We start from the raw sequence: 16,127 nt of genomic DNA, 5'->3' as shown, positions 1-16,127 counted from the left end.
TGTTTTCCTTTTTCTTTAATACAATTGCCATCTTACATGATATACTATTAGGTGCCTTCTTAATAGCATCTAATCTACTTTTTCGTTGCACCAGTGGGCATCCTAGGATAGAACTCTTATTACCACTCATATTCATTGGAGTACTGCTCTTATGTACAGTACACCTAACTCATGGTTGGTCCATAGTTAATGAGTAGTGGTATTTTCTAAAAATGGATTAACGCACATATCCAAACCACATTAAATTTTCAACTTAGAGTTCAAACAAAGTCTATTTCCTTTCTATAGCTGCTATCACTCCAGACTGCAGTTTGAAATCCAGTAAGTGGGGAGAATGTCTTTTTATTTTGTTGTTGATGCTTCTTTCTTTCTTCCTTTCTCCTTCCTTCCTCCCTCTTTTTCTTTCTTAACAAGAAGGTTAAAAGAAATGGGTTATTAAGGAAATCAGAGTCTAGTAAACATCGAAAACTTAAAGTGGTCACAAGCTCTTCTTGGTAATGATGTTAAATTACTGACAAAAAGTTTTTTGAAAACAGAAAAAATCTAAAAACCAGCACACGCCAGTGGTGTTGCTTATTTAAGCAACTGGCGTTCCTCTATGCTTTTGAGGCGTTTCTTCCGGGGCTGTACAAAGTCATCATCTGAGTCATCACTAAATTTATTATCTTCTGATTCATTCCTGAATTCTACTTTAGGAAACCGTTTTTCTGGATAAAGGTTCTTCAGAAGTTCTTCAAAATAGCTTTCAAGTTTTATACCAGCATTGGCTACTTCTGAATCAGGCTGTTGAATAAAAATAAGAATTAAAAAAAAATTTTAGATAGTCAATAAAGTCATGGATTTCTCACATTTTTGTTCCCTTCTAACTGAAGATTATGAATATCAGTGGATTGTTTTGGAAAAAACGTTTATGTATAGCTTTGATATAAAGTAAACAAAAGTCTGGGGCTAGACAAAAATCTAGAGAAGATCAGATAAGAAGTAAATAAAAGGCTTTGACTCATCTGGGTTACCAACGAGATATCACAGAGATGCCATAATCAGAGAATCATCTAACAGGTATTTTTAGAACAAATTAAATGAAACGTGGAACTCTGGAATGAGCAGCCAATACAAAGGACAAACTATCAACAAAAGGCTATAAGTCTGATAGATGTTTAGATAAACAGATGATAAAGTTTTTGAGAAAATTCTTAATTAAGAACTATCTAAACCACATTCTTAATATTTTAATATCAACATCACAAAGAGTAAACTCTGGTGAAGTGCCATATTTCAAGAAATAAAGGTGCTTCTGGGTTAGATAACAATATTTTCTAAATTGTTTTCAAGTTGTCACCATATAATAAATCTTTGAATATACATGTGGATAAAGTCTTCCTAATTACCTCTTTCATTCCCTGACAGACTCGAACTTTTGGTTATTTATGCTACCACAGATAGATATCTTGATCTCCTCGTTTGTCGGTAAGGTGTCTGGTTTAACATTACTTTCACATTGCTATTATTTTTTTTCTTCTCACCTCATTGAATTCAGCACAGTTTTGAAAGATCAATCTAAAATCAGCTACAAAATCTTCAGGCTTTGTATACATGGGATAATCTTCTTGTAGTCTTTTCTTGATGGTTGACAAGTCCATTGGATTTTTAATTATTTTGTAATAATCTGGCACCTTTCAAAAGATATGAGATGCTATAATAAATAAATTCTACCTGGTCCTATATAAATCCTATAAGAAGTAGTATAAAATTCAGATTGTTCTCATTGCTTTCCTCTGTTCTATTTTGTCATTGATAAGGAAATCTATTCAGCAAAATTTACAAGTGCTTGAATGCTTCCACACATTGGTAAATGTTTAGTGTCACTTTTATCAAAAATCTTCACCAGTTATTTTTAATGAAAAAAACTTACCACATTTTCCCTCTTACTATTCTCCTTCATTATTAAACAAAAAGCAATCACTAGAAAAAGTATTACTTCTAGTAAGATTTGACATGCTTTTGCTGCATGTGTTATAGCAAGTGGGCTTTGAATCTGGGTTTGAACCCCAGCTCTGCTACTCACTAGCATTCTCCTGGGTAAGTTACTGGGTTCAGTCATTTCACTGAACCTGTTTCTTTATATTTCAAATAGAAATAATTCTACCAATCTCATAGGATTTTGTAAAGACTAAATGAGATGATATATATTAAGAAAAAGGGGGCTATTTTGCTGCTGCTGTTATTAATGCCAAACGTAACTATAAGCCAACATCATAAAAAGTGCCAAATTCTAGGTTAACTTTTTAAATGAATAAAGTTTTTACTGGCATATTTTTGCCCTGGCTCTTTTGGGTACAAAGGGCCCTTCCCCCTAAAAACTATTTACAGTGGATCCTTGAACTGTGCAGGTACACTTATACATGAATTTTCTTCACTAAATTCATACTGTATTACTACAGGATCTGTGGTTGGTTGAATTTGCAGATACAGAGGGCTGACTGTAAAGTTATATGCAGACTTTCAACTGTGCAGAGTCGGTGTGCCCCTAACCTCTGCCTTGTTCTAAGAGTCAACTGTATTCCTTTTTCCTATCTCAACTTCTCAAAACTTGTTTTCAGGACAGAAGTTCACTGTTTATCAGCTCAATGTATTTGCTATGCTTGTTTTCTTTTCTAATGTTGCATTAAATTTTCTAAATTTATTGAACTGTTCAACAAATCTATTAGCTTTTTAAAGGAATTTCAGACCTCAGAGAAGAACACATTTTGAGTAGCAGGCCATTTCCAGCACTCTAAAATTATGCACTGAAGTCACATCAAATTTTAAATATGAAGCTTTTTGAGGTCAATGGTAAACACACACAAACACACACCTCTTCCTCTACTGTTAAAGTCTACTTATTACTTGAAGTTTGGACCTATAAATCAAAATGTGTACAGAGATTTGGAGAGGTCTTTAGCTCAAATGGCAAGTTTTTTTCCCAACAGCTTTAGGCTATATACCTAAAACTGAGAGAGAAACAATTGATAGAAATCATCCCAGAGAATAGTAGGTAAAATACATGAGATGAGAAGAAAGAATATATCAGAAAAGAAGTTTTGGGCCAGTTTGTTAACCTTAAAATGTGCTTAAGATTAAAGCATGCAGTATGTATTAATAAGCTTTAAGATTTGGATTAATGTAAGAAACTTACTATTGAAAAATGGTACAGAAACTAGATTGTCATAAATCAAGTTTCAGAAAACTCATCCCACTGTACAAAAAAAGCACAAAATAACATCCATACTTACAGTTAGAGGAACTGGGTCTTGAAAAGCCAGGCTCATTTCATGGCAATAAAGAAATAAAAGTAGGCGTTCACACTTCTAAGCAATAAATAAATAAAATGAAAATATAATGAAATAATGAAGTCACGGCTAATTTTTAGCAACAACGTTACAGGTCTCAAAGTATCAGAATAAAAGTTAAAACCAGATGAATACAAGAAAAATATTGATACTTGGAGCTTTGCTGTCCATTTCAATCATTTACTACAGTGTACTGTTTGACATTTTGGGGTCTATGTCATATATGAGAGCAGTCATTATAATTACAGGAACAAAAGCAGTATCACTAGAAACCTATCTGAAGTTCTTTAAAAATATATTTCCACTTCTCTCTCCAATTTGTGTACTGAATTATTAATAGTACACAAATTAATAGAAGAACATCCATATGTTGAGATCCAGAGGTGGAGCCCCTGCCATGGGGGGCTGGGTCCTAAGGACCCCTCTCTGAATGCAGATGGTTCCATCATGTACTCTGCTACTTCTCTGCTTACAAGTTTACCCCAATAAACACTGTGTAGCAGTGGCAGTGCATGTTTCAGCTCTCTCTTGCACGACAACTTTCATACTGACTGTTCTACTTAATAATTTAGCAAAGGAGCTTCTTTAGTGATAAAGAAGTGTTGACTTAGTAGCTTTAAATGTTAATTACAGTTAAATATATTAGCTAGCTTTGAGGTATAAATCTAGTGCCATTTGGTGAAAGAATGTAATTATTTCCAGGAAGAATAAACAGAAAAACCCATCTCTTTGGTGCCAATTCTTAAATTCTGAGGAAGAAAACATATCTGAATCAAACCTGAAATTGACTAAAGGTAGACTTAATTTAAAAGTCCAGACCACATAAATAATCTGCCATTATTTAAGACTGTTATATTTTTGTGGAAAAAGAGTACTAAAGAAAAAAGAAGTCAGTATAAAATTTGACTGAATATGCACTTCTTTGATGAAAGCACATCTGCATTACAGTAATGCATCTAGCCAAAACAACTGTTTAACAGTCTAGGTTGGAAACTTACCCTTTTATCTATTGGTGTTAGTTTGATAAGGCCTTCAGTTTTCTTTTTTTCTGAGTTGTGAATGGGAGCATCACAATCATATTCAACCTCTGGTTTAGATAAATCTCGGCAGAAAGTGCAAATCCACTCTCCACTGTTGGGGAATAAAGTATCTGGCTGAGTTCCTAATGCATCATTGCTCTCTTCACCACCTCCCTTCCCCACCTCCCTCCCCCACCTCCCTCCATGCCATCTATTATGCAGAATTACTTATTTGGCATCAGTGTTAATCACTGAGGATTTAGCACACATCTGCTTTGTACATGGCACCATGCTGAGTGAGCCTGCAAGCAGAAATAGAGTTCACAGGCCTAAGTGGTAAACGTTAGCCTAGTTAAGGAGGCATGAAATATACACAAAATAAAAAAACACACACATTAATCTATGGCTGATGTGAGGCACAACTGACCTTTCCCCCCAAATGATTTAAGAAAAAGAAGCACTCTTGGTACTGTTCTTATAACTTTAAGTTTGAAATTATAAATATTTATTTATTTATTTATTTATTTATTTTTCGGTACGCGGGCCTCTCACTGTTGTGGCCTCTCCCGTTGAGGAGCACAGGCTCCGGACGCACAGGCTCAGCGGCCATGGCTCACGGGCCCAGCCGCTCCGTGGCATGTGGGATCTTCCCGGACCGGGGCACGAACCCGTGTCCCCTGCATCGGCAGGCGGACTCTCAACCACTGCGCCACCAGGGAAGCCCTGAAATTATAAATATTTAAAAGTACAGCCTTGGAAGGGACTTCCTGGTGGTCCAGTGGTAAAGACTCGATGCTCCCAATGCAGGGAGCCTGGGTTTGATCCCTGGTCAGGGAACTAGATCCTGCACACTGCAACTAAGAGCCCGCATGCCACAACTAAAAGATCCCTCATGCTGCAACTAAGACCCGGCACAGCCAAATAAATAAATAAATATTTAAAAAAAAAAAAAAGAGTCTTGGGGACAAGGCTCATGTAAACAAACAAAACTACAGCCTTTGAAGAACTAAGATATCAACCCAATGGCTCTTCTCTATGACCATCATCATCTCATAGGGTTTGTTTGAGAATTTACTCAAGATATTTGTGAACAATACAGATCAATGCCTGGCAAATAAGATGCACTAAATTATGGCAGTGTTGTGCATAAGGATAACACTTTATGGTACTTCCCTTGTAATAATTTAAAGGTCCAGTTATTTTTTTTTCTCAGCATAACAGACTAGGTTTTTGAGAGAAGCACAGGGAATGGGAGGCAGGGTATGGGAAACCCTGTGTTGAAAATGTTGGCATATGCATTTATGCCAAGTGGACTTCTATTTAAGTTTTTACAAAGGTTTTATGTTACAGTGATCATCAAAAGTTTATTGCTGTTATTATTTATAATGAAAGAATGTAAGAAAGGGAAGCAAGCACCATCTTACCTTGGAAAATTTGCCAATGTGGGCACATGACAAGAGAGATGGAATACTTTGGGACATTTCTCACAGCATAGGAGTTCCCCTCCATTCTGACAAACTGCACACCAGTCCTCATTGGGGTCATCCTCTTTCCTTGTCTCTCCAACGTGAAGGGGTGACTTCTGAGAGGCATCTAGCCACTCAGACTTTCCATTTGAGGAATTTTCCTGGTTAAGTCCAGGTTGATCTCCTGTGCTATCAGGGGCATCTGATCTTAACACAGACTCTTCAGATGCAGAGCTCTGACTGCTATTTAGGAGCAGGGAGGTGAGGATGCTTCTTGGATAGTTGGTCTGCAGTGGAAAGAGTTAACACACGCATATGGGTATCTTAAACTGCTGTGCTTTATTAGCACTACCTCAATTCTGGACTGCAGTCTGCTCACGCATGAGCACCTGGTTATTTCAAAGGAGTCTGAGAATCTGCATGAGACCAGAATACGTTTACTGCTAACTGTCCCTAATGGTAAGGAAGACATGGACCTCTACTGAAAAATATCTTCAAAACAGAAGATCAGCAGCAGTAACAGGGTGTGGATAACATAGGGAAAATCTTTGAATCTGCTGATGGCTATAGAAACGGGTGGGTAGCGTAGAAGTCAACCATGAGAACTATAAATACATTTTACTGGAGCTGTTAATTCAAAGTATATCTAAACACAAAACAGGCCTACTATAGATTTTTTATCATTCATAAAAAGGTATACTGCTTAAATTCTTATAAGTAATTTCACCTCTGCAAGTGCCATTAATAACTTTAAAATGAACCTAAATGTTATGTTTGAGCCTAGAATGGTGAAAATTTCAAATTAATAACAAAATCTTATTATCTCCTTTAAACGTTTTTTAAAATTCTGAAGTAATAAATGTAGATTTAGTTAAAAGCACAGGTATATAATATCATTCCTTGGAGGCAATTATTTTCAGATTATTTAGCTTTTTCCTCTGCTATTTACCTCTATACTTCTAAACAGTATGCTTATACTATAATTTTTCAGATTTTCAAATTTAAACATATTTTCAGTTTTTTTGTTTGTTTGTTTGTTTTTGCGGAACGTAGGCTTCTCACTGTCGTGGCCTCTCCCGTTGCGGAGCACAGGCTCCGGATGCGCAGGCTCAGTGGCCATGGCTCACGGGCCCAGCCGCTCCGTGGCATATGGGATCCTCCCCGACCGGGGCACGAACCCGTGTCCTCTGCATCGGCAGGCGGACTCTCAACCACTGCGCCACCAGGGAAGCCCTTCAGTTTTAAATGTATATATTTTCCCTTCTATGGAAGATCAGATTTTTCCTTCCTGATTCTCCACACCCTCCTTATACTTACACCATTCATACCAACCTCTGAACATAGTTTTATTAAGCACTGATTTCTTTTTAGTTGGGAGGCGCCAGTATAACTGTTTAAAGCCAGCATCTATTCCAGCTGGTCAGTATCATTGCTGTACTGGTTAAGTATCCTGAAAAATCAATTTTTGGTCAAATGCATATTCATGTTATATCCTGATTATATCTAGCTTTTATTTAAATTTGTATTCAGGTGTTTGTTTATATCATTATGACTATATACTGTTCACTGCATAACCACAGGATGTACTATGACTACACTTCCTTTTTGTCTAACTTTTTGTTTTTCCTGTGAGTCAATAATTACCATATTTTAAAATTTAATCCATTTGCTTATTTTTCTAGATATCTAAGTCATTCTCACAATCCCCAACAGGGTTATAAAATGTTTCTCAATACTGTCAAAGCATTTTTCTCCCGCTACATACATTCCTAATGGAGTCTTCTGTCCTCCTCCTACAGGGTGTACTGGAGGAGCTGTTGTATTGGGGACTAACTACCCTTTTCTTTGCCTCTCTTCTGTGTTAGATCCCAGAAATGGGATCTTATGTCTTTCTCTTTCTGGTTTAATTCATTTTTGATGAAGCATATTCTCAAATATCTTCCTCAATTATCTTCCTCAAATATCTTCTCAAATGAGTGCATGGAATTAAGTTTTTGAGAATCTGCATGCATGTCTAAAAATGTTTATTTAATCTTTACACATAATTGATAATTTGCCTGGGTACAGAATCCTGGCTACAAAATATCTTTCCTCACAATTTTGATATTTTCTCTATTGGCTTCCAGCTTTGAGCATCTGTGTTGATGTGTTGAGGACTTGGTGACACTATGATGTCTGATCCATTATGTAAGGTGTTTTTTTCCTCTGGAAGCTTTTAGAACCTGTTTAGAATACTGGTATTCTGAAATCGATGAGAATATGACTTGAGTCTTTTTTTTCATTTAATTGTTCTGGTACTTGGTAGGCCTCTTCAGTTCAGATGCTCAGGCCCTTCAGTTACAGGAAGTTTCCTTGTATTATTGCTTTGGCAATTACCTTCCATGTGTTTTACTCTGTTCTCTCTTTCAAATGCCCAACCTCCTCATTTAACCTCTGACTTTTCAAACTCTTCTCCCTGTTTGCCATCCATCTTTGTGTTGTGATCTACTCAAAGATTTAAATATAATAGTTTTTATCTCCTACGAGCTATTTAAAAGTTTCTCTCATCCTATCTCTCAAGTAGGAGTAGTACTGAAATCATAATATAATTACATTTTGAGCCCTAGATTCTTCATCTGATTCTTGTTTCACTATAACAACAGGAAAATCATAATTTTCAGGTGGTCCACTGTTTTCTTGTTTTATTCGGATTGGCTCCAACATGACCACTGGGACTTTGTGTGTAGAATCGGCTCCTGCTGGTTTGCTGGAAGAGCCAGAGCTATAAGTATAAGAAAAAAAGAAAGAAAGAAAAAAAAAATCTAAGAAAGCTACCTTAAGTATCTTAAAACAAGGTATAATAATAGCTTTTTGGAGTAATGCCGTATCTTCACAGCAATGGTAACTATGTTACATCAGCAATAAATGATACATAACTGAAATGCATCTGCTATATGCAAAACAGTTTCATTTATGTATAAAAAATGTTCCACATATTAACCTATCAAAATGGTTACATTACATACCTGGAAAGGTATTTAAATAAATTTAAATAAAAAACTGACTTCAATATCCTGAGGCTCTAAAATTGGGCAGCCAGATCTTAGAACTATCTTAGAATTAGCATCTTTTTTTTAGGATTTTCCTTTCCTGCTCTAGTCAGTGACAAAGAGAAGTCTAGGCTCACATTAACGACTTACTGTCACAAAGTGTGAAGATAATTAACTAGGTTCATAGTTTACTGGTGTTCTGCTATTTTAAAAAATGTAGTGCAACAAAAAAGGCGTTTACAGATAGCTTCTATGTTCTCATAGGATTAAAGGCAAACTTTTCCCCTTCAGAGTATGCTACTTCCATACAATTAGGAAAATAAGAATTGGGTTCACTATCTAGGAGAAATTTGCAAGCATTATGAGTGGGTGTGTAACACAGTAAGTTAAAATACAGTTTCAACAACTGTAAAACAGAATCAATGTTTGGTTATTGGAAATGTCAGAACACCAATTTTAGTATAAAATTATTATTTGTTTTCCCTAAGTTTTTATTTGTGCATGTTCCTATATAGTGCAGTGTGTTACACAGACTTCATTTTTGTTTTTTCCTTGCTATTATACTAAAATCAAATGTATTTTCTTATTTTCAACAAATAAGCATTTTTGTATCTTTAAAGATAAAAGTGTACTCTACTAAACCCATTGATTTTATAACATACTCTACTAAACCCATTGATTTATTATTACATTAATATATTATTACATGTATAATATATTACATTAACATATAACATATAATTAACATTATTATTACATTAACATATAACATTATTACATTAACATATAAACCCACTGATTTATTATTACATTAACATATAATATATAATAATTATTAAACATTTAACTTAAAAGTTAAAGATAAGGGAAATTGCTTAAAATGTATTGAGTACCAAAGCATGCTGAACACTGGCGAGAGAAATCTAGTTACAGATTTTATAGACTAGAGAATAAGTTAAGTCAGTTTACCTTCCTCGGCTCCCAACGCTGGAGGCACTAGGTGAACGTATTGGTGGGTGTACACTTGTCAGAGTAACAGGTCCTGAGATCATACACATTCGTAAAATGAATTAATAACTGTATTTAATTCCTACTCAATGTTCTCACTTAATACTACATTGAAACTAGAAACACATAATGAAACTATATAAAACAAGAGTAGCTGCTGAACTCCCAGCACAGTCTAAAGTCCCCCTAAACTGGCAGGGCTGTTCAACCTCAGCAGTACTGACATTTGGGGAGAGATAATTCTTTGATGTGGGGGCTGTATGTGCATCGTAAGGATGTTGAGCAGCACCCTCGGCCCCTATAGTTATTAGATGCCATGGCACCTCTACATACTCAGCATCCAGGGGTGTGACAATCAGAAATGTCTCCAAACACTGTCGAATGTCCCATGTTAGAGTAACCAGGGTAGGAGCTTAGTGAGGACACTAGTGCCAGCAAAAGCTACAGAGGACAATAAAAAGTTGGTAAGGCTGGTATAAAAGCAGTCCAAGAGAGAAAGCCCCACAGAGGCTAATGAACGGAAGACACTGAAGCAATGTATAGAAGATACTTTGTCCCTTGCCTGACACAGTTAGTACTGGATAAACGTTAGCTTTAGTAATAGTGCCAGAAATGTTTCCAGAAATGGTTTTCAGAAATGTTGTCAAGTTATACTCCCACCAGCTATGTATTAGAGCATTTGTCCCATCACATCCTCATCAATGAGTATTTTCACTATTTAAATCTTTGCTTATTCAATAGTTAGAAATTATGTCTTTTTGATTCTATAATGACTACCGGTGAGATGGAACCACTCATCTTTCTTCCTCTCCGCTGTTTTACTAACTAAATGTACTTCCTCTTTAGGGAATAATCTACTCATGTCCTTTTGCAATACTGTGTACTTTCCTTATTAATCTGTATGAACTTGTTACATAATTAAACAGTTTCTCTACCACATTTTGTCAACAATTTCCTTTCAGTTTGTTTATGTTTTAAATAAGTACCTCCTTTAAAATTTGACAACTGGCTTAATTATGCTTGTATGACTGGTGAATGGCATAAGAAATTCTCCTCTTTCCTTATTTTGGTCTAAGGCATCTAATTTGCCAAGGTCTCTGCGAGTAGCATTAGTCAGAATGCTTCTCTCTTGGAGGAAATAAGTAGTTGTGTCCAAAATTCTTGAACACAATTAAATAGCGAAAAAATCACCAAAAAGAGTGATTGTCACTGATAAATTCTGATGCTAGGAAAATTCCATGCAAAAAGAGATGATACTACAGGCAAATTATCAAAAAGAGAAAGTACAATACTAATTTCCTCCTGGGAGCACTATAGTGCCCATAAGTTCTATTCAAATTGAAAATGTACAGAGGTTTAACTTTTGCTTCCCATTTCGAAAGTACATTAATTTTAAAGAGTACCCAAAACATGGACCCATTTTAATCATCCAACAGAAAAAGGGAGGAGGCGTAGGGTGATTTTTAAAAATATTATTATAAATAGAATAAAAACTGAAAAAAACCCACTAATAAAATTTTTAAAAAGCCCACTTTACCTGTAAGGCCTGGAGATGGCACTGATGAATTCGGTGACTGCACGGTTCTGTTTGAGGGTGGTCTCGGCTGGCCATGATCTGTACTAGTATCTTTCCTCACAATATTGTCCAGCATAATAGTACTTGAGCAGTCAATCTGATACGAAATTATTTCATGGCATTGTGACTTTGCAAGTTAAAAGCTACTTTAAATTTATAAGAAAACTTTAATAGTTTAATTATTATCAGATAATAAAACATGTAAATATCATATTTGAGAAGTTCTGATCTATACTTTCCCCATAAACAACCTTGAAAAAAAGCCTTCACACTTAGTATTTCACCTTAGTAAATATACTGAGTCACACTATTTCAGAAGTCATGAGCCAGGAGAAAAGAGTATTGTGTGCTACACCCTTAAAAATTAAAACAAAATTATAAAAAGTAATTCTAATAATGTTTCTTAATTTATTTAAAAATAATAAAAGGTACCAATTTAAAAAAAAGCAAACTCGGTGAGAAGAGTAGCACAGTTTCACATTTTGCAAATTTCTTTATTGTCTGGCTTAGTAACAGCCAACTGGAAACTTGTATCTTTTACTCAGTCTGCTGAGATGTGTGGTTTTGGCTGAAGAATAAGAAGAAAATCTGGTCTTACACAGAGAGGACCTTGTACAGCCTCTAAAAAGGTTTTACGGACCCCATGTCCTTGGCCCACACTTTGAGAACCGATGCTCTGGTATGCACTAGATTGATGAAACAAGTCTACGCATAACACATTTTCAGAACACTAACCTCACTTAAATACATTCTTAATGTTTGGTAGGAAAAAATTGATCCCTCAGAGATTCCTGCTTTAATGCAACAGGTATACAAATAATTGACTGCTTTCCTAATTGACTGCTAAGCTAAAATATTGATAAATTTCTACTGAATAAGACTTTAATACTTTAGATGCAAATATTTTTAAAATTTTTTTATTGAAGAATAGTTGAATTACAGTGTGTTGATTTCTGCTGTATAGAAAAGTGATTCAGTTATTCATATATATATTGTTTTTCATATTCTTTTCCATTATGGTTTATCACAGGATACTGAATATAGTTCTCTGTGCTATGCAGTAGAACTTTGTTGCTTATCCATTTCTATATATACCAGTTTGCATCTGCTAATCCCAAACTCCCAATCCAACCCTCACCCACCCCCCTTTAGATGCAAGTATTTTTAATGCTTAAATATACCATTTATTCCCCAAGAATGTTTTTGTGATTAAAATCCAATTTAATAGTTCCAGCCTTTCTCAGTCAAGATTCTCCAAGAGAATTAAGTCCTACAGTCTGAGGGCATAGACTGTATATAATGAATTTACTTCTCGCCTCTGCATCTAGAATGGTACTAGTTATGAACCATCCTTGGGAGGACTGAGGAAATAGTCACTCAAATCAGTTTCTTTATTCTGTGGTTCATATGAGGAATTTCAGTTGAGAAAGCTGGTGGACAAAGGGTCATCTGTATCTGAGGACTGCAGAGGAAAATTTACTTTCTGTGGGTCCTCTTTCAGTAGGGGAAGGAGGAATGAAGTACACAGGGTTATTTATGTTTAATATTCTTTGGGCACTACCTTGGTCAATACTTTTCAGAGAGTGCAAAAAGTACTGGAATGACTAAATTTGTTAGATCTTAATGTAAAAAAAGTTATTTACATTGTGGAATAATCCTAAAAGCTAAAATAAAATTATAGGAATGACACAAAAAAAGTTTCCCTATCGATCGCCTATGCATGAAAAATACATGTACTCTACCCATTTAAAGTATAAACAATTATTTTAAAAATGAAATAAGTCTGGTAAGGTTAATGATGCAACTTTTAGGAAATATTAGTTGATCTCAGTAACTTGAAAAACAAATTAAATAATACAAAATTTTAGATTCCTTCACATCCTACAAGATTTCTTAAAAGTTTTTAATGTCTGTATGAGTGATTACCTTAAGCTTATAAGATGAGAAAAGGTAAAACAAGTATCAACTTATGTATAAAGATTTGTTTATTCAATGTTTTATTTTCTGCCTTTGAAAAATATTTTTTAAAAAGTCATACTGACAAAGAGCTTAGAGGGTAAATGTGTTTAATTTAAATAAAACTGAAATCAGAGGTAATTTTGTACTGGTTAGTAAATGTTATCATTTCTGTTATTATTATTATTAGTTATATTTGAGGGGAGCTTTTCCTATGCCAAGCACTGGGCTTTACTTGCATTAGCTCATTGAGTCTTTTTTTTTTTTTTTTAACATCTTTATTGGAGTGTAATTGCTTTACAGTGGTGTGTTAGTTTCTGCTTTATAACAAAGTGAATCAGCTATACATATACATATATCCCCATATCTCCTCCCTCTTGCGTCTCCCTCCCACCCACCCTATCCCACCCCTCTAGGTGGTCACAAAGTATCAAGCTGATCTCCCTGTGCTATGCGGCTGCTTCCCACTAGCTATCTATTTTACATTTGGTAGTGTTTATATGTCCATGCAACTCTCTCACTTCATCCCAGCTTACCCTTCCCCCTCCCCATGTCCTCAAGTCCATTCTCTACGTCTGTGTCTTTATTCCTGTCCTGCCCTTAGGTTCTGCCCTTCAGAACTAATTTTTTTTTTTGATTCCATATATACGTGTTAGCATATGGTATTTGTTTTTCTCTTCCTTATTTCACTCTGTATGACAGACTCTAGGTCCATCCACCTCACTACAAATAACTCAATTTCGTTTCTTTTTATGGCTAATATTCCATTGTATATATGGGCCACATCTTCTTTATCCATTCATCTGTTGATGGGCACTTAGGTTGCTTCCATGTCCTGGCTACTGTAAATAGTGCTGCAATGAACATTGCGGTACATGACTCTTTTTGAATTATGGTTTTCTCAGGGTACATTTCTATTATTAAACTTGTCTCCATCTCTTCTGGTGACTTAAATGTTAGACTCCCTCTCTAACGTTATTCTATTGTAATATATCATATTCCAGCAATTCAACCTTCCAGTACCTCCTCCCATGTCCTCACCCCTTCCTTCCCGGCTTAGATTCCATAATCCATCACCATAATCATTCATTTACAAACACTTTAACTCCAGTGCCCTGAAAGACATTCTGTAGTACGTTCAAGTGTTAATATTAATCTTTTTATTATTTCTGCTGTTACCATATTTCTAAAGGATAAAAACAACTTCTAAACACAAACGCACAGCCTATAATCCAACAAACCCATGCCTTTTACCAGATCCAAGTTCACTTAAAATTTTCGAAACAGATTCTTACTATAAATTTTATGTATACTTACATCTGGAAGAGAAGGAAGATTATAGGGACCTCCCACGGGTGAGCTCAAATCAATCATAGGTGACCCAAAAGCCTTTCCATCATATCCTGCTGCACTAGTAATGGTGGGACTGGAAGGAGTAGAGGACGTGCTGTTGGCAGCTGATGGGGTGGCCTGCCCACTGCTGACCTGCCACTGTGGTAGCAAGAAGAAGAAAGGTTGTCTATCAGCAGGCCTGTAACATAAAATGTCCATCTAATCCCTGTTCCAGACACAAAACAAAGTAAAAGACACAGTCTGCTATTTGAATTCAACTGTAATTTTAATGGAAACGGGAGAGGACACAAGTATATATAATTTTCATTAATCCTGTCCAAACATAAAAAATAAAAAGAACTGATTTTTACCAGAAGACAACAGTTAGTATTCACAAGAAAACCACAGCACCCAATCTTGGAAAGCTTACACATATTGGAAAAGAAATATAAACACGTACAAAGCAACTTCAAGGTGAAGATGGAGGGCTGAAAGCATACGTTTTCTTCTGTCCCTACCTGATACACCTGAAAGTAAAATGACAGTTAAGGGAATTTTTTTTTTTTTGAAAAAGGCATTGACCCATAAAGACAAAGAAAACAGGGGAGAAGACAGAGATCACATTTTGGAAGCTGGAAGGCAAATGGACAAAAAGCAAATGAATTAGTCATAGCCAATGGATAAAGCTGAAATCTAAGCTGGCAGTGGGAAAAACAGAGAAGCAAATCAGCATATGTTGCAGAACCCCTACGAGCCTGAGAATTAGAAGCATAAGAGGTGAAACTGGGGCTAAAACCAGGATGATCTGCTGAGAGTCTGTTTAAGAAGGATTAACTCTCACATTCGTTTCCTACTTTACCTGTAGCTATCCCAAGATAATAAGGACTACCTCCACCTCTGCAAAAGAAGGCTGGAAATTAATTTTCTAGAATAGGTAAAACAGTCTTTGGGCTGACGAGCATCAGGCTCAGCTGAAGGGAGAAGTACTGCACTTGGGCTTCCCCAGTGGTGCAGCGGTTGAGAGTCCACCTGCCAATGCAGGGTACACGGGTTCAAGCCCTGGTCCGGGAAGATCCCACATGCCACGGAGCAACTAAACCCGTGTGCCACAACTACTGAGCCTGCGCTCTAGAGCCCGTGAGCCACAACTACTGAGCCCACGTGCCACAACTACTGAAGCCCATGTACCTAGAGCCCGTGCTCCGCAACAAGAGAAGCCACCGAAATGAGAAGCCGGCACACCGCAAGGAAGAGTAGCCCCCGCTCGCCACGGCTAGAGAAAGCCCGCGTGCAGCAACAAAGACCAAAAGTAAATAAATAAATAAATAAATTAAATGAATGAATGAATGAATGAAGAAAAAAGAAAAAAAGAAGCATTGCACTGAAAATGACGAGTAAGAAACCATACACAC

The 16,127-nt window shown here is 36.1% G+C and overlaps 1 protein-coding gene across 2 annotated transcripts in view; it reads right to left on the bottom strand.

Annotated features, from left to right (window-relative positions):
- Positions 1–16,127, bottom strand: part of TRIM24 (tripartite motif containing 24) — a 91,167-nt gene continuing 75,040 nt past the window's right edge. For both annotated transcript variants that reach the window (XM_007466598.1, XM_007466599.1), the window contains exons 11-19: positions 14,701–14,874; positions 11,389–11,524; positions 9,813–9,885; positions 8,407–8,575; positions 5,773–6,101; positions 4,328–4,460; positions 3,273–3,347; positions 1,524–1,673; positions 1–783 (exon numbers count right to left, since the gene is read on the bottom strand). In XM_007466598.1, the coding sequence (XP_007466660.1) occupies positions 574–783; positions 1,524–1,673; positions 3,273–3,347; positions 4,328–4,460; positions 5,773–6,101; positions 8,407–8,575; positions 9,813–9,885; positions 11,389–11,524; positions 14,701–14,874 (1,449 nt within the window). In that variant the 3' untranslated portion in view covers positions 1–573. The remainder of the gene's footprint in view (positions 784–1,523; positions 1,674–3,272; positions 3,348–4,327; positions 4,461–5,772; positions 6,102–8,406; positions 8,576–9,812; positions 9,886–11,388; positions 11,525–14,700; positions 14,875–16,127) is intronic.

The sequence above is a fragment of the Lipotes vexillifer genome, unplaced genomic scaffold (assembly GCF_000442215.2).
Source record: "Lipotes vexillifer unplaced genomic scaffold, Lipotes_vexillifer_v1.1 scaffold71, whole genome shotgun sequence".
Taxonomy (NCBI): Eukaryota; Metazoa; Chordata; class Mammalia; order Artiodactyla; family Lipotidae; genus Lipotes; species Lipotes vexillifer.
Note: the sequence above shows the minus strand (reverse complement) of the source record. Positions and strands in the feature narration are given on the sequence as shown.